This window comes from Phacochoerus africanus, chromosome 1 (assembly GCF_016906955.1).
Source record: "Phacochoerus africanus isolate WHEZ1 chromosome 1, ROS_Pafr_v1, whole genome shotgun sequence".
Classification (NCBI taxonomy): domain Eukaryota; kingdom Metazoa; phylum Chordata; class Mammalia; order Artiodactyla; family Suidae; genus Phacochoerus; species Phacochoerus africanus.
The window spans coordinates 58,854,439-58,879,644 of NC_062544.1; the positions used below are offsets into that span (position 1 = coordinate 58,854,439).

The following is a 25,206-nucleotide window of genomic DNA, read 5'->3' on the forward strand; positions in this document are numbered from 1 at the left end:
ATAGAATTAGCTTTTAACCTTCCCCTGGCTACACTGCAGCTGATGTCAGGCCCCCTTGCACACACTGTTCAGATGACATAGTATCATTTTAGAGATTTTTTTTTTATATATGTGTAAAACTGTCTTTTGGTTTAATTTATCCTGGATACACCTGGCTATTTGGATAAACAAATTCGAAGGGACTGGTATGCAGTATGATTTGCCAGCTAACAATGTGGCTCACAGAAGCCAGCGTCTCTAAGTATAGCCTAATGAGCAGCGTTCTAGTAGCTCAGAGGCTTTTGTGCCTGGTTAAGTGCTTGCTTTCTACCAAGGAGAGGTTTAGGCAACCAGCGTTCTGGATATCAAAGACATGAATACCTTTTCCTTTTTTGTCCTCTCTTTTTTTCTTGGGTGGCTCCTTTTTCACTTTTTTATTTGCAGCCGTCTGAGGAGGTTTTTCTTTTGTGTCTGCAGGCTGGTTTTCCTTTTCTTCTTCCATGAGCCTCTGATGAATTTCAGCAGCCACCTGGTTGTATAAGAGCAATATTTCAGTTAGTGCAACATTTATGAAAGATGATAACCATTCGGATTTAGCATCAACCAATTCTACTGAAACCTCATTCCACTGTGAACAATCATGCTACGTACTCAATCTTTACGGAACACACTTTGATGTTTTGCTTAAATGGAAACCCGTCTCTGTCCCAAGACATGATGTCCCCAAGGCATTTCCTTTTACTCTCAGACACTATGAATTTAATACTATTTTTCCAATTTCCTATTATCTCTTGGCCTTCAGTCTGGGGCATTCCACCACATCAGTGTTTCTCAATCTTTTTTTTTTCTTTTTTTTCTTTATTGGTTGTTTTTAAGTCAGTTTCTCCTAATCACATTCTGCGTCAGGAAACATTAATACTGCAGAGGTGTACCTGCCTGTGCATTTTATGTCTGCCTGTGCTTTATACATAAAATTGGTAAGAATGTTTCATGCCTTCCAACCAAGTTTGGGGAGTACATGCCCTGTATTAATTGGGCTCACAGACACTTGAATCCTGGGCTTCCCTTTTATTCTAACATCCCCCCCAGGAAGGTGCCGTGTTTAGGAGGATGACCTGTCCCACAAGCTAAATGCATTACTGGTTCTTAACTTCCTCTCCTTGGGGGACTTTCAGTTTCTCCCCATCTCAGCAACCCCATCCTTTCACTCTCAAAGGTTTCCTGGTAGGAGAGATTAGCTGTGTGGTCACTACACAATAGCTGATGAATGGGGGTCAGGGGTGGGGGACATGCTGCTGGGATCCCTCCTTCTGGCCTGTGAGGCTGCCTCTGTGCTACAGGCAGCAGGAATACCTAGTCTTAGGGCTCCAGCTGGGCCTACAGTTAGAAAGGCTGGACCTGCTGAAATAAGTCCAGCTTCCCCTCCCCCTGCTGCAAGAGGTGAAGGGTGTGTAGGGGTATAAATCTGAGAAAGGAGGGCTGAGATAAGACTCTCCAAAGGAAGAAAGAAAACACACAACACACCATGGGGGGAGTAGCTACATATAGTTGAAAACTTAAAATCTCAATCAGGCAACTGGTGAGGAATTGGAGGTCCATAGTCAGTTATTTATTTATTAGAGCATTTACTGTGTCCAAGTCTGAGGTTATTTCTGGGGAGAACTAGATGAGGGGTCTGGAGGAGAAAGAGGAAGTTGGATAGAGGTGAACAGAAAGGTGAATAGGGGAGTTCCCATTGTGGCTCAGTGATAACGAATCCCACTAGTGTCCATGAGGATGTGGGTTTGGTCCCTGGCCTCGCTCAGTGGGTTAAGGATCCGGAGTTGTGGTGAGCTGTGGTGCAGGTTGCAGATGATGCTCGATCCTGTGTTGCTGTGGCTGTGGTGTAGGCCAGCAGCCACAGCTCTGATTTGACCCGTAGCCTGGGAACTTCCTTAAAAAACCAAAAAAAAGCTTGCAGTGTGTTGGGGGTGAGGGGCTTCGATGTACCAGCCAATTCCCACCCTCCCCAGCCTATCACACTTCCTACCCCGTGGCTTAGCATGTCACTGTCGCCAGCGGTTAACTTAGCTGAGCATGAAGTCTCATCACCAATCTCCAAGTGGAGGCCATGCTCCCGAGAGCTGAGCCAGCCCTGCTGCTTGGTTTTCTGCAAAGCTTTTAGCATCTGTGCTAGGCTCATAGAAGATATCTAGGAAATGCCCATGTTCTTTTAAAATAATCATGTGCCACAGAATACACCCACAGCTCCTTCAGTATCAGCAGGATCTTGGAGGGATATAGAAAAGTTTCAGAGAGCAAGCCAGTTTCGCCCGCGTGCGCATGTGTGTGTGTGTGTGTGTGTGTGTGTGTGTGTTTACCAGGTGCACTTTTGATAAAAATGGATTTCATGGCATATGCTGTACTTTGAAATTCCCGGTAAAGCTGAAAGCAGACTTATTAACATTCTCCCCTAAATTGCAAGCAATTCATTTTTTAATCTGTTCCTGCGAAAGCACAGTAAGTTAGCAATTTCCTTTAAAATTGGATTTTTCTCCGGTGTAAACAACCTTGTGATGATGATGATGATGATGATGATGATGATAATTATTATCCTCCACTTTTCTGGCCCACTTCCCTCAAATGTCTCTGAGTCTCTTTCCAAAATTAACATAATTCACTGTACACCCAGCAACCTAGCTTGTAAGGCTGAAGAAACTCTAGAAATCAGGTTTTGACATTGTGGGTATTAAACAGGACTTGTTTTCTGTGAAATCTTTGCAAACCTGCTAATTAGAAGAAAGTTTTGCTAAAAACTGACATAATATATGAAGTGGCTAGCTCTTGGTAAAAGGCCTGTGTAGAAAACAGCTCATGTTAAACTGCTCTCGTTTCAATTGCCCTGATCTCAGCTAGTCCTGTTCTCCCTATAACCATTCACTGAATCAGGCCTGTCTCGTGTAAAACTTAAAGTTCTGCTGAGATCATGTAACATCAAAGTCAATTCAGGAACATAAAATCAGGATTCAAATGTAACTATTAGGAATATTAATTACTAAATAATCCTTCCTCCTATGCTTTCTAAATGGTTTTTAAAAGTCTACAAGCAAAGTGATATAATTCTGGATACATTTCTTTCTTTTTTTTTTTGTCTTTTTGCCTTTTCTAGGGCCGCACCACGGCATATGGAGGTTCCCAGGCCAGGGGTCTAATTGGAGCTGTAGCTGCCAGCCTACACCACAGCCACAGCAACACCAGATCCGAGCCAAATCTGTGACCTACACCACAGCTCACAGCAATGCTGGATCCTTAACCCACTGAGCAAGGCCAGGGATCAAACCCGAAACCTCACAGTTCCTAGTCGCATTCGTTAGCCACTGAGCCACAATGGGAACTCCTGAATACATTTCTTAACATAAAGATCTATTATATTTAGTTTCTAAAAACTTGTATATGTACTATTTCACTGGATCTTTTCAACCATTCAAGGAAGGAAGGATAGGTAGAATTTCTCCCTTGTTACATATAAGGTATTGAAGACTCGAGAGAGGTTGAGTGATTTTCCTCAAATCACACTGCCTAATCAAGAGATGTAGCCAATGTCCCTTGTGCTGTATGATAGTTTCTTTCTAATAATCTAATATTTAAAATCTCATTTCCCCAGGTGACTTTTTTTTCTTGCCTTTTTAGGGCTCTATCTGTGGCATATGGAGGTTCCCAGGCTAGGGGGAGAATCAGAGCTGCAGCTGCTGGCCTACGCCACAGCCACATCGATGCAGGATACAAACAGCATCTGCGACCTACACCACAGCTCACAGCAATGCCAGATCCTTAACCCACTGAGTGAGACCAGGGATTGATCTCGCATCCTCATGGATACTAGTTGGGCTTGTTATCTCTGAGCCACAGTGGGAACTTCCTTCCCAGGTACTTTTTAATGGGACTTATAAGACTGGTAAATTCTGTTTATGTTCAAGTAAGAGTAAGAATAGTAATTCACTTTTTTTTTTTTTTTTTTTTTTAGAACTTCTAGATCTGGTTTCCTACTCTCTGGTGCTTAGTAGTTGTGTGTGTGTGTGTTTTCCAGCTCTACCCAGAGCATACAGAAGTTGCTAGGCCAGGGATCAAATCCATCTGTGACCCATGCCGCAGTGACGGCAACACCAGATCCTTAACCCACTGCACCACAGAGGGAATTCCCTGTAGTGATCCTCATTGCCATTGCCATCACCATTAATATGAACATCCCTGTCACCAGTACAGTAGCAGCAGCATCTCAACAATGTACTGAGGACCGAGTATTATGTTAGATGTGGGCATTACGCTAGGTGCAGTGTATACAAAACATTTTAGAATCTAATTAAGTATTCCGGAAAACACTAATGAGATAAAAAGTAGAAATGGTAACCTAGATACTAAAAGCCAAGAGTGGGAGAGACAATAACTGCTATGAGGATTGGAAGCGCACGTCATCATGGAAGGCTAGTGTTTCGGGCAGGTAGGAACTAGGTCTGAAGACTTAAAGAAAGTAGGATTGAAGCAATTGGAAGGAGGAGCTGATTTTAAGAAGGGAAAATGACATCAGCCAAGGCATTGAGATTGGCAAAGCCCTTGGAATGTGTAGAAAGCAATATCTAGTCAGTTTATAAGAGGGTTTGACAAGTTGGTACCAGTTAAGATTTGGAGCTCAAGTCAAGGGTTCAGGATTCCACGCTGGCTACTGGAGGTCATCTCACGACCCCATTCTCCTCTCAGGCCAATAATGGAAAATCATCTCTGTATGCTTATAAGCATCATAGGCTTTAACGAAACAATCCTTTTCCTTTATCTGGATTATTCTGTCCTTTTAAATTTAATGTAGATATTTTTGGGGTATAAAACTACCATCCTATTTTGTGCCTTTTATTCGTGTTGCTCGACATGAATCTTTTTCTGTCTTCCTATTCTTTTCTTATTTTGGATTGAGTAGTTAAAATTATTTCATTTTTTTCTTACATTAATTTGGAAGTAACACCCACTAATTCACTTAATGGTTACTCTAGGAATAATACCATGAATTATTGACTATAATATTCAGACTCAGATGACTTAATAATTCATGATGTAATTCCTAGGGTAGTTACTAAGAGAATAGTAATGGAATGTGTTGTTTCCAAACTTACAAGGGGGAGAAAAAGAGCAAGAAATAAAAGATATAGAAAGGATTAAAGCATATATAATATATAAATGATATCTAAAAGTATAATTCCCCAAAAGCATTATAGATAAAGACTATCCCATAATGAGAAAATGTTCAATTCACCAGAAAGATTTAACAATTTAAAATTTGTTTATATTCAATTTCATGGCCTCAAACATACAAAAAGCAAAAACTGATAAAACTGTAGAGAGAAATGAATAAATACACTCTCACAGTAATTTTATCATACCTCTTTTAACAATTCAAGGAGAAATTTCATGAGGACAAAGAAGATTTATGTATTTATTTTTATATATTTTAAGGTATAGATAGATAATAAGTAAGATTATATGCATAAAACAGTATATATTTATAATGTTAAAATATAAGATATAATGCATATGTATTTTAAGAACACACAGAAAACATTTCCAAAATTTACCATGGAGCAAATTTCAAAAAATTTCAATGAGGAGTTCCCATTGCGGTGCAGCGGAAGCAAATCCAACTAGTATATTTGAGGACGCAGGTTCCATCCCTGGCCTCTCTCAGTGGGTTAAGGATCTGGCATTGCCATGAGCTGTGATGTAGATTGCAGGCACAACTTAGATCCTGGTTGCTGTGGCTGTGGTGTAGGCCAGCACCTGCAGCTCTGATTCGACCCCTAGCCTGGGAACTTCCATATACTGTGAGTGCGGCCCTAAAAAGGAAAAATAAATAAATAATTCAATGACAGTGTGATCTCTGATTAAAATATAAGTAAGCTTAAAATCACTATACAATTTTAGAAATTAAAAATATACTTCTAAAATGCTTTGAAGTGGATGATAATGAAAGTAACATCATTTCAATACTTCTGAGATGGAGTTAAAGCAAGTCACAGAGGGAACTTTATAGCAACAAATGCATATATTAAAAAAGACTGGAAATTCACAAACTATCATCCATCTCAAAGCTCTAGAGAAGAATGACAGAAGAAACCCAGTGAAAATAAGCAGGAACCAAAAAAATTAAGGGAAAATCCCACAGTAAAGTAAATCAATGAGGTTTAAAGTTAGTTCTATGAGTGATAAGCAATGCCATCCTGCTGTGTAGCACTGGGAACTATATCTAGTCAGTTGTGATGGAGCATGATAATGTGAGAAAAAAGAATGTATACCTGAATGTGTGACTGGGTCACTTTGCTGTACAGTAGAAAATTGATAGAACATTGTAAACTAGGTATAATGGAAAAAATCAAAATCGCTATAAAAATTTTTGAATGGATAAGCAATGAGGTCCTACTGTATAGCACAGGGAACTATATACAGTCTCTTGGGATAGAACCTGATGAAGATAAGAGGGGGAATGTACATATATGTATGACTGGGTCACTTTGCTGAACTGCAGAATTAGTGCAACATTGTAAATCAATTATACTTCAATAAAAAATTTAAAAAATTAGTTCTGTAAAATGACAGATGTGATGAATAAACTTCTGGCTAAGCTAAGTAAGGAAGGCCAAAAAGCACCAAAACTCAATATCAGAATCTGCAAAGGGGGGCAACAAATATATACAGTAAATATTAAGACAAAAATAAGAGGATATTTTAAGCAACTGCATGTCAATAAATTTGATTAGAAACAGAAAATAAAAGTTATGGAAACCAACCCAAGTAGGAACAGAAAATAGTAAGTGGTCATACTGGGCCCCATTCTTTTTTTTTTTTTTTGTCTTTTTAGGGTCTCACTCAGGGTGCATGGATTCCCAGGCTAGGAGTCAAATCAGAGCTGTAGCCTATGACCTACACCACAGCCACAGCAACGCCAGATCCGAACTGTGTCTGCAACCTGCACCACAGCTCATGGTAACGCCAGATCCTTAACCCACTGAGCGAGGCCAGGGATCGAACCCATATCTCATGGATACTGGTCGGGGACGTTAACTGCTGAGCCACCACGGGAATTCCCTGGGCCCTATTCTTAAATGGCAGAGTCGGCTAGGGTGGAGAAGCAGATACCTCTCTAGATAGGGGTGCTACTTCACTTGACCACAGCCCTATTTCTCCCCATTGCTTATTCTTGACCTACATTTGACTGACATTTCCTGCTTGGCCCTTCAGAGCCCTGTACTTGGAACCCTGGTCCAGCAGAGAAAATAATCCAAATATTGATTCACTCCTTTCTTGACCCCAGTGAACTCTTTTACCTGCTATTTCCAAAAAACAAACAAACAAAAACAACAACAACAAAAAAAACCCAAAACAAAAACCCAAAACCTTCTTGGAGGTATACATTTATGATGTGAATACTGTGCACATTTTCTACTCATAGCATATTACCAACTTTGGAGTTTAATGAATGGGTATTATTGAAAGGAAATGTAGTAACAGGCATTGCTTACCATGTGAGATACTGCTAAGGAAGCCTGCTGCCATGTGTCCATCACCACCTTCTCATCAGCCTCAAAGTTCAACTCGACATTTTCCAGTGAGTAATCAATGTTGCCCTTCAGCATGGCTTTTATTTTGGGTTTGGATAGAGCTGACTCTGGAGAAATGGACCTTCGAGGAACTAGGGGAATCCTTGGGAAAACGAAAAAAAAAAAAAAAAAAAGGGAAATTTAAAGATTTGATTTAACAGGATTCTATTTTTATGACCATGTTACTTTGTGAATTTTGTCGTCTTGCTTTAATTGCAACTTTCAAAGTTTTCTTGGAAGAACTCTTCACATGGAGACAAGACTATGAAAGGTCTGTATTCAAAGTTTGATGGCCTAGAAAGTCTTACGAACAAGAGAGAACTAGAGACAAGCAATGATAAAACATAATGTTTAGGTTTAATTCTCAGTCATTGTGAAGAGGGGGATCAAACAATGGTAATTGTGAAGAAATGCAATTTTGAAATGTATCCAGGGCACAAACTTCTGACAAGAAATACATGTCATGAAAAAGCAAACCGAATAGAACTGGGAATCACTTCTTTCAGATGATCAGTGCTTGGCTTTCAGAAGTAGAGAGTTAATAAGGAGGGTATGATAGATGTGAGGTCTGCCAGGAGCTGTCCTGTAGAGGCAAGGAGAGCTCCAGTGGCGTCCCCAGCCTCGTGTATGAATGATGAAGGCTGTTTTCTGTTTTGTAAAGTGCTGTGGGAACAGAGAGTTAAGCTCTCTCTCCTCCTACTCTCAACTATATGGCTGCTCCTTTGCAGAGATTTTAGAGCTGACCCTGGGAATGTTCTATCCCTGAAGGATCCTGAGATCTCAGAAGCTAGCTGCAGGGAGAGATCCACGGAGCGGAACGGGATCCCGCTCAGTGACAGAACGTAGGAAGAGCTTTCAGTCTGGGCAAGGAATGGGCCGAGAGGAGCTCCAAGATGCCTTTGCTGAAACTTGAGAAGGAGCAAGCATTTGGCTTAGCAGACTCAAGTTGCTGGGGAACAGAGTGGTGACACAGTAATCTGGCTGTGAACCCCTGCAAACAATTGGTGTGACCTTGTTTTGAAGCATCAGATGAGGTTTTCTGAACTTGGCTTTTTGATGCTTACAGTGCTTGGATTTCTGACAGTGCACGGTGCCTATTAAGGCAATGTGTTGAGGGTTTACTACTCAGGATCCGTCTGCCCACAAGGACAGTTGGCATTTTAATAAGTAAGTAATGCTCAGTCTCAGTCACTGAGATACTTGAGATTCATGTGCTTAATAGGTTAAGGTAAAGGCTGTGTGATCATCTCTAGATGTTTAACATGGGACAGCAGGCATTTCCTAATACCTTGCTTTGGATGTCAGCAGTGGTGGTGTATCATTTAGAAAAGGAATCTGGGTTTAGAATTCATTTACTAGGGAAAATTCTGGTCTAGCTATCTCTCTATGGGTAGGTATGAACTCGGGTATGGCACCTGACTTTCTGAGTCTCCATTCCTCCTAGAATAATACAAGTATAATAATAATAGTTGTAGTACTATCATTATTACAAATTACTGATTATTAGTGAATCCCATCATTATTATCATTATTGAGTTGTTGGAAGAATAAAATAGATAAGCTATGTGAAAATGCTTAACACTGTACTCGCCTCCCTATACATGTTAAAGAGATTGGTTGATTGGTTGGTTGGCTGATGCATCGATTGGCTGAGAGTTCCAGGAGAGTTTGCAGTGATTCGAGGTTGAGATTGGTGCAGAACTGTTTTGCAGAAAATAAGAACTGGCTGTTCTTTTGCCTGTTTCATTCCACTACCCAACATGAATAGCCTTCCCGTTATCCCCAACTTGCGATTTTGTGCTAAGAACAGAATGTACTCCTGCTATAGACATTGAAACTTGGCCTCTTTTGATGGCTCTGATGGTTCATATGCTTTGGGAATTTTGTATTGTGTTTAATTCCAAAGTTCTCTTTCAGCAGTTTGCTGAGTTAAACATTTCTCTTGTATTTGTATCAAGAAGAGAGTACAGACTTTCCTTCTTGTGTTTTCTTGCTTATACATGGTCCAGACAGGGACATGACGGGACCAGCTGGAAGAAGCCTAGAGAGAAATGGGCCTCAGATCACTGTGGAATCCTACTGTGTTCATTCCTTTTTTTTTTTTTTTTTTTGGGAATAAGGGAATGTAAAACAAGCAAAACAAGAAAATGTGATGCAATTAAAACAGTGTATGTAAGGACAGTGTGTTGTCACATGATGCAATAATACAATAGTCACCACTTATTAAGAATTATTGGGACTAAGTCTCAAGCTTTCTGGCTCCCAGATGGGGAGCTATATGTTTGAAGGATTTCATTTCTGTAATCTTCTCAACCCTACTTTAGAGATAAGGGAAGGAAAGCTTAAGAGAGTTGGGGTGACTTTTCCAAACAAATACACTATTTTAGATTACTTACATATAACTAGTAAATAATAGACTGAGGATTGAAACTGAATCTATCTGACTCTAACACCTATTTACATTTAATTTGTGCAATTCCTGCTAGCTGCATTGACTGAGCAAACTACTAAAATAAAGTATGTACACTACTTTCAGTCTATAATATGTAACTCATCTCCTTGGAGATTTAAATTTAAGGTTCAGTGCCTGTATATTAATATTTTAAATCTAACATCTTTCTTTCTTCCCCCTCTTTACATCTGTGGTTTCTCATTTTCTCATGACCTGCTTACTGGTCACTAAAAATATTACTTTAATTCTTGGTTCTATTTTATTAATTTATTTTTAATTAGTCCATTTAATTTTTAAGGATTTGAGATTTTATTACTTTATTTTAAAAATTCTTACTCTTTGCTCTCTTTAAAGGTTTTATCCTTGGGAACCATATCACAAGAGTGACCATCACTTCCCCCTGCCCCCTATTTCTTAAAGATAATTTTCTATCTAGTCATTGCTTCTCAAGGTTTGGAGTTTTACCCCTCCCCTGCCCTACCCATTGGGTTTATAAAAGAAATGATTTACTGGTAGTTTGGGGTTAATAGATGCAAACAATTACATTTAGAATGGATAAGCAATGAGGTCCTACTTTATAAGGGAACTATATCCCATCACCTGTGATAGAACATGATGGAAGATAATATAAGAAAGGGAATGTATTTATATATGTATACATATATATATATATACACACATTCTGGGTCACTTTCCTGTACAGAAGAAATTGGTGCGACATTGTAAATCAACTATACTTCAATACAAAAATTTAAAAATTATTTACAAACTTTTGTCTTGCACAGGAGTGTTTGGCTAAAAATATAATTTTCTTCCACCCTTACCACCAAGTTTATTTTCTTGCTGGCGGGAATCTAATGTTGGACCATTAATAAGTTTCAGTTTCACAAAGTCATAAACATATATGACTGAGTCTTTATGGTTTCTCAATTTCCTGACCTGTAAAAGAAGATTCATAATGCCTTCTATTTTCGTTTATATAAGTCATACACACACACACACACACAGAACAGCTTGGGATCTTTCATAAAAGTGATGGAGGGTCATGATCCCTTGTCAGAAACTCTTGTGGTCAAAAGTGTTCAGAATTCAGAATCTATATGTGTATACTCCCCGAGATCCCCTGCAGTCTATTGGAAGAACTCCATAACAAAACATACTATATCTCCTGCAGAAAAAATGAGTTAATATTCACTATAAGTGGGATAAATAATGCATATCAATTGTCTTAAGTCAAAATTAGAAAAAAAGTTTTAGTTTTTAGAGCTTTTTGTGGATTTTGGATTAGCAGATACAGGAGTGTGGTTTTTATTAGTGGTATTCAATTTAAAATCATAAAACTTTAAGTTCAGACCAATTACAGTGCAACATGATAGCCTGCCTTACCTAAGCTGGAATTCCAGAGTATCTTTATTATCCAGTTGGACCAATGGGACGCGAGTAAATCTCTTAGTGTCATCTGTCGGGATTTTACATTCCATTCCCCTGTAATAATCTTGAAGGAGTCTCTTTGTGTCCTGGAAACGGTTCAGTTCTGCCTTTAATAGCAAATGGGAATGTTAATACCCAAAAAAGAACAAGCTGATCTGTACATGTTTTCCATATAAGCTCTGTAAGTACTATTTTAAAACATTTAGGTTGAAGTCAGTTTTCTGGAAATTAAGAAAGAGAATTGGCTTCAAGTATATGTCTAAAATTTCATAAAAACTAAAGAAAATTGGAAAGTTTACATTTTCTGTCCTTATTGAGCATGATTCCACTTAATAAAAAGATGACATTCAATGCCTTTTTTTTTTTCTTGTGTCTTTTGTCTTTTTAGGGCTGTACCCTCAGCATATGTAGAATCCCAGGCTAGGGGTCTAATGGTTGCTGCCGGCCTATGCCAGAGCCACAGCAACACCAGATCTGAGCTGCATCTGCAACCTACACGACAGCTCCCAGCAACACCAGATCCTTAACCCACTGAGTGAGGCCAGGGATCGAACCCACAACCTCACGGTTTCTAGTTGGATTCATTTTCACTGTGCCACCACGGGAACTCCCCTCCATGCCTCTTTATATTGTGGCAGAAGATTACATGATGTCTGAAGTGGTGTATCTTATTCTTTATTATTATTATTATTTTGCTTTTTAGGGCCAAACTTGGGGCATTTGGAAGCTCCCAGCCTAAGAGTCTAATTGGAGGTGCAGCTGCCAATTTATACCACAGCCACAGCAATACAGGATCTGAGCCGCATCTGTGACCTATACCATAGCTCACGGCAACATGGATTCTTAACCCACTGAGTGAGGCCAGGGACTGAACTCACGTCCTCATGGATACTAGAAAGATTCATTACCACTGAGCCACAACAGGAACTGTCTTATTCATTATTTTGACATTAGGAATTTTCCTGTCCTATACTCAATCAACCAATACAATAACAAACATTTGAGTGTCTTCTGTCATAGACAACACATTGGTTGATTTGGGAGATACAAAAAATATTATACATACAAATACATAATACAGAGACAAAAAAATGCAATACAAAATAAGACTAGGTTTTGGTCCTATGGGATTATGTAATGTAGTTGTGTAATGTAATAACAAATGGTGAGGTAGAGTGAAAATAAAAAGCTCTCTTTTCACAGTTTCTATTCTTGCTCAGCATTGAAAAGAAGGGAGATCACTCCTCCATGCTCACAGCGAAACCCCTTTGCTGGCTTTGCAGTAGGCATCTTGAGGGAAACAGAGAAGCACAGAGGAGCATCAGTTATTCGTAAGTGACTCCCTACCAGCCAGGTTGCTTCCATTTGCAGTAACAATGACATGCGTGCACAGTGAGACCCTGTGACCTGCTCTCCCAATAGGTGTCAGGTCAGTTGCCATAACTGTGGTTCTCTCCGGTGGAGTAAACATGACCTCCATCCTTTGCCTAAGTTAGTGGGGCTACTTAAACCAGTATCTGAGGCTTTAAAGATGAAAGCTTTTATGCAGATCTATCCCAGGACAGTTAGTTATAGAAAGCATCTTTTCTAAAAAGAACAAAACTGAGCTGGTGTTCAAAGCCCTGTGCTGAACATAACCCAGGATATTTATGAAGAGACCCCTATATTCATCAAACAATTAATGTTGCCATTTACTTAATAAAACATTAAGAATAGTCTTAAACTGATAATATTTTCAGTTTGGAATAAATAAATGTCTGCTGTGCATGGTAGTCTATGACAGAAGACAAGGGCAGTTTCAATAAATTTGGAGCTTTCTGTCTTTTTTGGGGGAGGGGTTGTTTATAGCATGTGGAAATTTCTGGGCCAGGGATCAAACCGGCACCACAGCAATGACCCAAGCCACTGAAGTGACAACATCTACTCCTTAACCTGCTGCACCACAAGAGAACTTCTCAATAGGTTTGTTTTTGATATGGAAAAGGGTACGCCAAATTGCTCCCGCAAGGCTATTCTCTAGCTAAACTTTTCTACCTAAAAGACTGAAACAGGAAAATATTCATTTGGTTAATCTGAATCTGTGTTATAAATAAAATTACCAATCATATATTGTCTTAAATTATAGAACATGTTTTAAGCATTTGGCTTTTAAACACAGATATATGTTTAGGTAACTTTTCAAACTAGCATTTTGAAATGATTAGGAAAATGAAACATTTTTCTCTCTCCCTGCAGACACACCAAACTAGCTCTTAAATATTCATATATGAACTAATCATGTAGCTTGATAATACATATTTACAACTTCATGTTTAGATTTGATAAAACAGTAGAGAGAAAATGATTCTTGCAAACTATACTCAAGAGAGTCTGCACAATACCACATTCACAATATGTAGCATGCAAATATAAACCCAATTTGTACAAATTGGGTATTGATAAATAACTTTGGGGAATTGAAGAGAAGGTTTGTGAGGCTATAAAAAGTTATTAGTCATCAAGTCATAGCATTGCATTATTTGGTAAAGATATTTAGAAGTCAGAAAATTATCTTGACTTAAAGAACTGAACTCTTTAATTATAATTAAGTTTATTACAACCTATTTTATACAATTGGTATTTGAGACAGTACTGGTATCTATACCTTAGGCTAACCCTGTTATATGATTTTATGTAAAATTTTAATTTATTTGGGGGGACCTAATTTGATTCATTGTATAGCTAACTATGAATAAGATGCCACTATATATCCAGTGCTCTCATATAAGCAGAACTGATCAAGATTCCGCTCACATTTATAACAAGTAAATAATGCTTTCTTACTGTTTCTCTTATCACAGATTCTCACTTTTGAAAGAAATCTTAGAAATCATCTAGCATAGCATTTTACGAAATTTATTTTGTAGAAACTTTGTCCTGTAGGCTGTTAATGAGCACCACGCTGAGGATAAAACAGACAAAAACTTTGCAAAGTCAAATAGTTTCAGAAATGCTGGGTTAACACACTGAAAGAGTTTCTTTATTGCAGAGCATCTTAATGTCTTAATATATCAATACACTTGTTGGTCTCCCAGGGTGAGAGAAGGGGAGTAGCGTTTTACAAAGTCTTTTGATTGCAAGTCTTTGTTTTATGAAACATCTTGTAGGACTGATGTTCCATGGAACCCCCTTTGGGACCACTTATTTAGGCACAAACCCTTTATTAAACTGAAATCTACTACTCTCCTGTACTTTACAGCTTTGATTTTTTTTTATAGGATCCTGTCAATCAGTACAGAACAAGACTTTTTCTGCTCTATATGGCTAGCCTTTACCTAAGTGAACAATGAAAAGAAAACTCAGGTCATCGTCTCTAAAGAAGACAACAGATAGCTGAAAAACACATGAAAAGATGCTCAACATCACTAATTATTAGAGAAATGCAAATCAAAACTATTCTGAGGTACCACCTTACACCAGTCAGAATGGCCATCATGAAAAAATCCACAAACAAATACTAGAGAGGGTGTGGAGAAAAGAGAACACTCTTACACTGCCAGTGGGAATGTAAATTGGTGCAACCCCTATGGAAAACAGTATGGAGGTTCCCCCCCAAAAAAATTAAAAATAGAACTACCATATGATCCAGAAATCCCACTCCTGGGCATCTATCCTGAGAAAACCATAATTTGAAAAGATACATGCACCTCAGTGTTCATTGTAGCACTATTTACAACAGCCAAGACATGCAAGCGACCTAAATGTCATTGACAGATGAATGGATAAAGAAGATGTGATATGTATATACAATGAAGTACTACTCAGCCATAAAAAAGAATGAAATAATGCCATTTACAGCAATATGGATGGACCTAGAAATGATCATACTAAGTGAAGTTAGACAGTGAAAGACAAACATAATATGCTATCACTTAAATGTTGAATCCAAAAAAAAGGATACAAATGAACTTATCTGCAAAACAGAAACAGACTCATAGACTTTGAAAAACTAATGGTTACCAAAGGGTACAGGTGGGGGGTGAAGGGTTGGACTTGGAGTTTGGGATTGGCATATACACACTGAGATATATGGAATAATTGGCCAATGGGGACCTGCTGAATAGCACAGAGAACTCTACCCAATATCTTGTGATAATCTATGTGGGAAAAGAAGCTGAAAGAGAATGGATATATGTACATGTATAGCTGGATCACTTTGTTGTACAGCAGAAATTATCACAAACTTGTAAATCAACTATACTTCAATAAAACTTTAAAAAATAAAAAAGAAAAGAAAGCTTAGGGTTTTGTCTAAGTCTAACCCAGATCAGGGGTTAAACTTCCTTGGTCCAAATCCCAGCTCTCCCACTTACTAGCGTGTGGCCCTGGGTAAACCACTGCATCTGTGTTTACCTGTTTCCTCATCTCCCAAATGAGGATTTGATAGAATTTACAGCCTAGGGTTGTTGGGAGGTTTAATGTGTTGTACATGAAGAGTCCTTAGAACAGTGCCTGACGAGTACAGAGTAAGAACTTAATATTAAGAACTTCATAAATATTAGCCTTTGTTTGCAGCCCTTTCTTTATCCTCTTTTTTCCTAGTTGGTTGTACATGTGGGTTCTGTTTCTCAGGGTGAGGGCCTGAAATATCAGTACTATGGGGTGTAGAGTTATATGGTTTCCAAAAGAGGCCCATATTGCCTGGACTAATGAGAACGATTCACGAAAACTCTCTAATCCCTTTGCCTTCACTATTGGATTTCAGTGATTTCTACCATAAGGTTTTTGACACACCTGTTCCAGCGGTCAATCTCTGCTTGTCCAAACTGATATTGAGGATGTTACCCAGGTGGATTTAAGCTGCTGGGTGTCTCACCTTGACCCTCTGCACAACCCATGCTTTGTAGCTCCCACCCGGATCCCAGAGCTAGCAATTAAAGAGGCTGCTCCCACCTCCCAGGTCTCTGCCTCCTGTGATCCAGCCTGTCCCTCAACCAGGGCTTTGCCCCTTTGAAGGCTGGAAATACATTGACCCCACCCCTGCAATTTTTGCTGTACAGAGAAGTGACTCAGTTACACACACACACACACACACACACAGACACACTCACATATACGTACATACATATAAATACACATTCATGATTTTCAATCATGGTCTATCCCAGGAAATTGGATATAGCTCCCTGTGCTACACAGTAGGACCTCATTGCTCATCCATTTTAAAGGTAAGAGTTTGCATCTACTAACCCCAGACTCTCAGTCTGTCCCACTCCCTCCCCCTGCTCCCTTGGCAACCACAAGTCTGTTCTCCATGTCTATGAGTCTGTTTCTGTTGTGTAGAAAGGTTCATTTGTGCCCTATTTGAGATTCCACGTATAAGTGATATCCTATGGTATTTGCCTTTCTCTTCCTGACTTACTTCATGTAGTAGGATAATCCCTAGTTGCATCCACGTTGTTGTGAATGGCATTATTTCATTCTTTTTATGGCTGAGTAGTACTCCATTGTATATGTATACCACATTTTCTTATGGTGATGAACTTTGTTGAGCAAGGATTTATTGAACACCTACTATAAGCTAGCTCTGGTGATTGTCAGCTAAATACTCTCATTTTCTGCAGTAACGCCTCCTGAAAGCTGATCAGTTCAAGACCAGAAATGTAACATTTTCTACTCTATCCTTACTGCTTTTTTCTTAGGAGAAAATACTCATGTAGACACAGCTGAGCTAAGACAACCTTCATATTCCCTCAGTGTGACTAAACTACAGACAGATTTCTTCCTAACTCCAGGCTTCTGAACCCCCATTTTCTTAGAGTATTTACTTTAGGAAACTTGTCTTTGCAAGTTCCTTCTCTGTCTCTTTGAGATGTAAATCTTTTCAAAATCTTCCTGTGGGTTTTAGAAACCAGAAGGGTCTCTCTCAAGGACCCAGGAAGCTTCTCTTTGAAATGTAAGCATATGAAGTGAAAATAAATGGCACCCTTATGTCCAGGTCTTCTGGGAGGAGAGGAGCCTGATTTAGGAAGACGCCCTGCTCCAAGTTGTAAAACTACCTGTGTTAAGAAGAGAAAGTTTACCTTTCCTTTAGGTGAGACCAACCAAGAGAGCATGACACCCACCCCGCCCCTGGAGAGTTTAGAAACTCTCCAGCCCTTATTCTTGGCAGAGCTGGGTATTCAGACTTGGTTCGTGATTTCTCCCCTATTGTTACCGGTATCTTGGGATAAAATCAATGTCTGTCTCTTTAACTTGTCCAGTGCAATTCTTTATTGTAACAGGCTGCAAAAATAAGTTGATTGGGTTGTTCTGACAAACGGTCTGTTTTTCCAACCTGGACACAAATTTTCAGGAATCAAGTGCCCACTGAGTCTGATCAGCCCAAGCTTTCATCAGGGCTGTCTTCCCAGGTCACTTTGGCTGTCCATGACCCTCTCTGCTGCCCCCTCCATATCTCAAGGCCACCTGGAAACAGCTGGTGAGCTGTTGCTTGGGATGCTCTCAGTTCTGGTGCTTGCTTGGTGGGGACCAACATAGTTTATTTCAGCTAACTTCCTTGGAAGGCTGGAGCTCAGGCTGGGCAGAGTTCTGGGGGTAAAAGGAGCCCTGAATGGTCCCTCACACTCCCAGAGGAGCGGTTCCAGGAGTGGCTGTAGGGGGAAGAGTCTGTGTCATCGTGACCGGCCGCTCTTACCTGCATTAGGGAGAAGAAATGGTTCATTGCTATTCCTGTTGAGTCCTGCAACCAGCTCTCATTAATGATGTCCAGACGCTCCTGCTCCGCCTCTTCCTTGCGGGCATCACAGATGTCCCACAGGCGGTCCCGTAGATCCTGAACAGAGAGAAACAGCGCTGGGAGGCTTTAGCCTCACAGCTCAGAGGACCTCCGTGAAGTAAAACTAAAATCCTTTGCCTATCCGAAAAATGTTCCTGAAGAAAATGTAGACCTAAAGCACTCATGTATTTTCTTTCTTTGCTCAACAAATACTCACTTTGCTTCTACTCTAGGTCAAGTCCTCCCTTCCTAAGACCCCCTACGCCCATGTCTACCACAAACCCACTGCAGTTCATGTCATTCGTGCCTATGTTTCATGTCTTCCAATCCTTCCTCACAAGATTTGTTTGGTCCCAAAAGATTGTTCAGGGAGTTTTTGAAGAAATGGGGATCTGGGTGGTGAGAGAAATACACAGCTTTATTGAATAAAAGGGCATAGGCTTGTTAATTGATCATGAGTGGAACATGTCTTTCACCAAGAAATGGTGTCTGAGCTTGACGGGATTGTCTGAAAATAAGCTTTGTACTACAAAGCTAGCAGTTAAACAAACAAACAAACAAACAAACTTTTAAACATCCAGCCCTGCCACTTACCAGATTCTGAGCCATAATGATTAGAATACCTTTGTATGTGTGTCAATGTGTCAGAATAAAAATTAACTACACTTACATTGACTCATCTAATGCTTCACCAAAACCTTAGGCATTATTATTATCTTCATTTCGCAGATGAGGATACTGAGTCACAGAGAAGTTATTTTTCCTAGAGCCACCCAGTGAGTGGGCAGCAGAGCCAGGATGTGAGCCTGTGGTCTTGACTTAATAGACACCACTAGATTAGGGCTTAGTTCCTTTATTTATAAAATGGGAATATTACTTACCCTTTGGAGGTGTTACAGTTAGCCTAAGCATGTAAAACAATTAGCACAGTATTTAGCACACAATCATTCCTCAACGATGAAAACTATCATAATCTTATTCATAGCAATAAAATATCTGTTTAATAAAAATCCCATGAATATGAGTTCCCACTGTGGCACAGTGGTTTAAAAATCTGCCTGCAGTGGCTCAGGTTGCTGAGGAGGCTTGAGTTTGATCCTAGGCCTGGCTCAGTGGGTTCAAAGTTCTGGCATTGCTGTAGTTGTGGTGTAGGTTGAAGCTGTGGCTCAGATTCGACCTCTGACACAGGAACTTCCATATGCTGCAAGTGTGGCTGTAAAAAAATAAAAATCCCATTAATAAAATAGAGGTAGTCCAGTAAAACTTGACAGTTTTCATAATCATCATAATTTGCTGAATTTACTATGTGTTGGGCATTGTGATTACCTCACTAATCACCATTAATAACCAAGAGGTAAGTTTGTGAGAAGAAATGTGATGCCCAGAGAGGTTAAATCATTGCCTATGGTTTCAGTGTGGTAGAGACAGGAATTTGAACATATGTAGTTTGATTCCAGTGCCTGTAGTAGACTGTATTTCTGCGATGCTGTGTTAATGGAACACTTCGTGTTTTGGTTTGTTGTCTTGTGGGGGCTGTGCAGGAAAGGAAAACATCCCAGCCATTTGTATAGCTGTATGCTAAGTATCAGAACTATACACCATTATTTTAGAGCTGATCTTGAGAGCGCCACGGTCTTTCCACATATGCTGTCTCAGACATTCAGTGAGTACCGGCTTGTGCTTATCAAATATTTATACATTTTAAAAAGATGAGGGGGGAATGCAGCAGAGGAGAAACTACAGAAGCAGGAGCCTGGGGCTTTGTTTCTAGTTCTCATTCTGCTCCTAACCCACTGTGAGGGCCTAGCAAGGGCCAGTGTCTCTGTGGCTTGGTTTCCTAACAGTAAAATGAGGACGACACAATAGCAGAACCTCTCCATTAACTTCTTAGGATTGAACTGAAGCCAAGAACAAGGACCGTGCCCAGGAATAAAGAGGTTAACTATTGGCAAATGGGATTATGGATTTGTCATGTTAAATTTTGCTTCTTTTAAATATCCAATTGAAATACGATAAACAGGTGGTGCTTTTAGAATGAGCAAAAAAATCCACATAAGATATTTTAAAAATCTAAAAACCTTCCCATTCTACCAAAAAGCACCTGACCATTATGGGGAAGGGGTTTACAGGAGGGCTGGCATTAAGAATAGGGAAGAGGAGTTCCCATCGTGGCACAGTGGAAACAAATCCAACTAGGAACCATGATGTTGCAGGTTCGACCCCTGGCCTTGCTCAGTGCATTAAGGATCTGGGGTTGCTGTGAGCTGTAGTGTAGGTTGCAGATGCGGCTTGGATACTGTGTTGCTGTGGTTGTGGTGTGGGCCGGCAGCTGTAGCTCTGATTTGACCCCTGGCCTGGGAACCTCCATATGCCGTGGGTATGGCCCTAAAAAGCAAAAGAAAAAAAATAGGGGATAAAGAGACAGAAAAGGCAGATATATTTAAGGATTCCTGTTTGGGGAATGTCTAAGAACAGGTAAAATTCTTCAGTTTCCTAGGACATTTGTTAATGCAATATCTCCTAGATTAAACCTGCCAGCACCCGCCTCATCCACGTCACCATAACCCCTTTGCTTCATTTCAACAGCTTCGCAGCTGGATGAATGCTCTTCAGCTATTCTGTTTGTTTGTTTTATTTTGTTTTACTGACAGATTCTTTTTAAACTAGAAGCAAGCCTTCAACTCTCATTCAGGTGGACACCAATAGCCTGATAATGACCTCCAAGGCATCGGGTAATCTGGTCCCCTAGGACCTCTCTGACTTCATCACCAACCACTCTGGCCTGTGCTGACTCTGCTCCAGCCACACCAGGCTCTTTGCTGTTCCTCACACAGACCAAGCATCCTTCCCCCTTCAGTGCCTTTGCTCTTCCCTATGCCTGATACACTCTTCCTTCCCCGATCTGCATGGCTCAAGCAATCACTCCTGTCCTGAGTTTGCTCAAATATCACCTTCTTGGAGTTCCTGTCGTGGCTCAGAGGAAAACGAATATGACTAGCATCCATAAGGACGCCTAGCTCAGTGGGTTAAGGATCCAGCGTTGCCGTGAACTGTGGTGTAGGTCACAGATGTGGCTTGGATCCCGCTTTGCTGTGGCTGTGGGCCAGCGGCTACAGCTCCGATTCGACCCCTAGCCTGGGAACCTCCATATGCCATTGGTGCAGCCCTGAAAAAGACAAAAAAATAAAAAAATAAAAAATCACCATCTCCTTGGGCCTTTCCACAATCACCATATAAAGTAGGCCGGTGTTCTTTTCCCACCAGCCCTACCTTCCTTCTTCACATGCTCTTATTGCCAATGACATCCTCACGATATGTTTACCTCTTTATTGCTTATTTTTTGGCTTCTGGCTTCCAAAACATTAACATCATGAGGTAGAGTCTTTTTGTTCACTGTTGCACCCAGAAGCTTGAGCAGTGCTAGGACCATGATAGATGCTCAGTAAATATTGACAGAACAGATAAATGGGGCATGGGATAGAGATGGCAATTTTTTGGTTGTACAAATAAATATTGAGATTATAATCAGATTTGGCTACTAGTAGCCTACACTTAAGGTTAGTGAATGGCAAGGGAAAGAATTCCCCTGACAGGATAGGGGGCTCTGCAAATCTACGCCAGAAAGATAAAAGGTTAAGAGACTGAAGTCAGCTTCTAGAACATCAGAGGACCTTTTATTTTCTCTTTAATTTTTTCCTTTTTATAGCCATACCTGTGGTGTAAGGAAGTTCCTGGGCTAGGGGTCGAATCGGAGCTGTCACTGCCAGCCTACACCACAGCCACAGCAAGGTGGAATCTGAGATGCATCTGTGATGTACACCACAGCTCACAGCAACACTGGATCCTTAACCCACCGAGTGAGGCCAGGGATCTAACTTGCATCCTCACGGAGATTATGCTGGGTTCTTAACCCATTTGGGGAACTCCAGAGGACCTTTTCTAAAGCATCAGGGTAATATACTCCATTTATGAATTTATGAAAATAATCCAGGCACTCTGCTTGCTGGAGATAACAAAGATGTCTGTACAAGACCTGGTACCTTCCCTCAAGGGATCTATTCAATGGAGGCAACACCTTAGACTTTCTGTGATGTTCCCTCATTCCCTTGCTCCCTGACATCAACCAACCATAAAGCTGCCTCAAAGATACTTAATACCAGCCCTGGACACCCTTACATGACCCAACAAAGGGGTAAGGAGTCCACATAACAGGTGCCTAGAATGCTCTTGTGCTGGCCTTGGCTCCTCCTTCCAGAACATGGGCATTGGAATAGGGTGGCATCGGCCACCACATTCCCATTTGGAACTCAAAGTGCAGAAGAGCCATTGCTATTGAAAGTTGGCAGGTAAGTGTTCAAACCATTTCCCTCCTCATCCTCCCACCCCAAGAGATAAGAAGGGGATGGATTAGGCTTTTTCACTACAAGATATGAGAGTGTGGCGACCCTGGCCCAGCAGGTTACAGATTCCCTTACATTCACTCTTTGGTGCAGTTCCGCCTTCGTTTCCTCATCTTCCCACAGGTCATCAGGAAGAGAGTTGAAATCAGCCTGCCACTGAGACACAAAATTTTGCTTGTGGTCCGGACGCCTTAGAAAGTGCTGGAAACCTGTTCTGTAAGGGATTTGGAGAATGAGATGGAGCTTCCACGTCACATCTGACAACAACGCAGTTGTAACTTTGGAAACATGACTTACCTGGTATCATATAAGTAAGCAAGCACGGTGTGCTGGCCTTCTCTCAGGTGCCTGAGTACTGTTTTGATGGAATTTATATAGGAATTTTCTATCAGTTTCCAGTAAGGTACTAAAAATAAGGGTATTTCCTGTTAAATGGTAAAGCACAAAAATCATAATTTCAAAGTGAAAATTCTTCTGAATAATTGAGTCAAAAGGGCACTACAAAGCGAGAAGATCAAGACGGAACTGCAGCTACTGAAAGCATTTCTGTGAAACTTTTCTCCTCCTTCCTCCTGCTCCCCCAGCTAAATCCTATTCCAAATCATTCTTCATGTCCCAGCCCAGACACAATTCTTCCAGAAATCCTGCCCTGATCCAACAAGCCTGTAAGGACATCCTCTGAAGTTCTGAAGTTCCATTTTTGCACCCTGTACTTCTCCCATTAGAGTATTGATGACATTAATTGTAATTGCTTATTTATTTGTCTATGTTCACCTCTAGAATAGCAGTCTCATAAAACCAGGAAGAACGGTTGTCTAATTCACCACTATTCAGTTTTTCCTATAATTCCCATAGGGTCTGGGACACGGTAGGTGTTCAAGAAATATTTATTGAATGAATGAATTGAATGGTCACAGATGTCACACTTTGCCTCACTGAGTGAGGCCAGGGATCATGCCGGTGCCCTCATGGATACTAGTCAGATTCGTTTCCACTGAGCCATGACGGGAACTCCAAAATCTGGGCTAACTTCCTCTCTAAGAAATGCTAAGAGATCCAGAGAAGAATAGCCATTCTCTCTGTGGACCTCACTCATGCATCAAGCATGGCATTTCAAGGCAACCCCCTCCAGGGTCACACAACCTGGGTTAGTGGAAAATTCTTTCTCATTGAGCAGAACTCTGCCTTCCTGCAGTTTCCATGTATAAGCCCTAGCTGTGCCCCTTGGAGAGGAAGAGGCTACATTCGTGCCGTCTTCCCTATGACAGCCTGCTAAGTATTTGAAGACATTAGTGAGGAGAGGTAGGCTGGAATTCAGGATGAAACTTGCTTATTTTCATATTCCCAGCATCTAGTACAGCATTGGCAAAGAACAGGTACTCAACAAATGTGAATATGGGTGTGTGTAGACTCATTTGAACCTGATTTTATCATCGGTTACATTTTTAGATGGAATGGCTCCATCAAATTCTAAAGACCCATGATTTTACATCCAACCATCTTCAAGTATTCATTTATCTAAATTAAAAATTTACAATTCCTGGAGTTCCCGTCATGGCTCAGTGGAAACAAACCAGACTAGTATCCAGGAGGATACAGGTTCAATCCCTGGCCTCGCTTGGTGGCTTAAGGATCCGGTGTTGCCATGAGCTGTGTGTAGGTTGCAGATGTGGCTCGGATCTGGTGTTACTTGGCTGTAGTGTAGGCCAGCAGCTACACCTCCTATTCAACTCCTGGCCTGGGAACTTTCATATGCTGTGGGTGTGGCCCTAAAAAGACCAAAAAAAAAAAATTACAATTCCTTTAATGCTCCTCTGACATTAATACCTTTAAAAAACAAACAAACAAACAAACAAAAAACAAACAAACCTAGATTCCCCCTCTGGTTTCAAGTTTTTCATGATCTCTCTACAAAATGTATATCCAGAGTGATGCCAAAGATCATTTTAGTAAGCCCTCTACTAAGCCTCCATCCCCGTGACTTCAAGCCATTAATTTACACCCTGTGTGTGGGGAATTACCACTGAAGAATGGACCTTATTGACTTAACATCCTACTGTCAGCTCTCATTTATCTGCAAGAATTTCACTGAGAAATACTATTTTGAATTCAAGATATACTCTGTTTATGGTACTTTCCTGCCCCGACTTTGCTAACAAGGAAAAGAAAGAGGCCAGTTCAGCAAGGCTTAGCCTAGGGGACCTGTCTGAGCTCTGAGGGATCGTTTTGTATTTTGTAAGTGCTCAGAAGGCATGTGTTTAATCATTTCCTTCAGATTTTGTCAGGGATTAATGTCTAGATTACTGGTCTTAAATGCTACTAAATCCCATCCACCTTCTATTAAACATTTAGGCATTTGCCCACATCTGGGCTTCCAGATTCTCCTGGATCCTCTGTGATTTCTATGATTTATTGATGACTTCATATCTGTAGGTTTTTTCAGTCTCTGGGATATAATGTTTCTGTGTCTGGGGATTCGAACTTTATGCGATGTGACTAGATGTTCAGACCTATCCTTTCCAATTAAATAGTCTTCCGTTCTTTGGAGAAGACTGAGCATAAAAGGAA

General features: G+C 40.4%; 1 protein-coding gene across 2 annotated transcripts in view; it reads right to left on the bottom strand.

Annotated features, from left to right (window-relative positions):
- Window positions 1-25,206, bottom strand: part of SPEF2 (sperm flagellar 2) — a 174,072-nt gene that overhangs the window by 45,376 nt on the left and 103,490 nt on the right. For both annotated transcript variants that reach the window (XM_047767236.1, XM_047767225.1), the window contains exons 22-27: window positions 22,936-23,063; window positions 22,714-22,852; window positions 18,158-18,295; window positions 11,437-11,588; window positions 7,521-7,701; window positions 361-508 (exon numbers count right to left, since the gene is read on the bottom strand). In XM_047767236.1, the coding sequence (XP_047623192.1) occupies window positions 361-508; window positions 7,521-7,701; window positions 11,437-11,588; window positions 18,158-18,295; window positions 22,714-22,852; window positions 22,936-23,063 (886 nt within the window). The remainder of the gene's footprint in view (window positions 1-360; window positions 509-7,520; window positions 7,702-11,436; window positions 11,589-18,157; window positions 18,296-22,713; window positions 22,853-22,935; window positions 23,064-25,206) is intronic.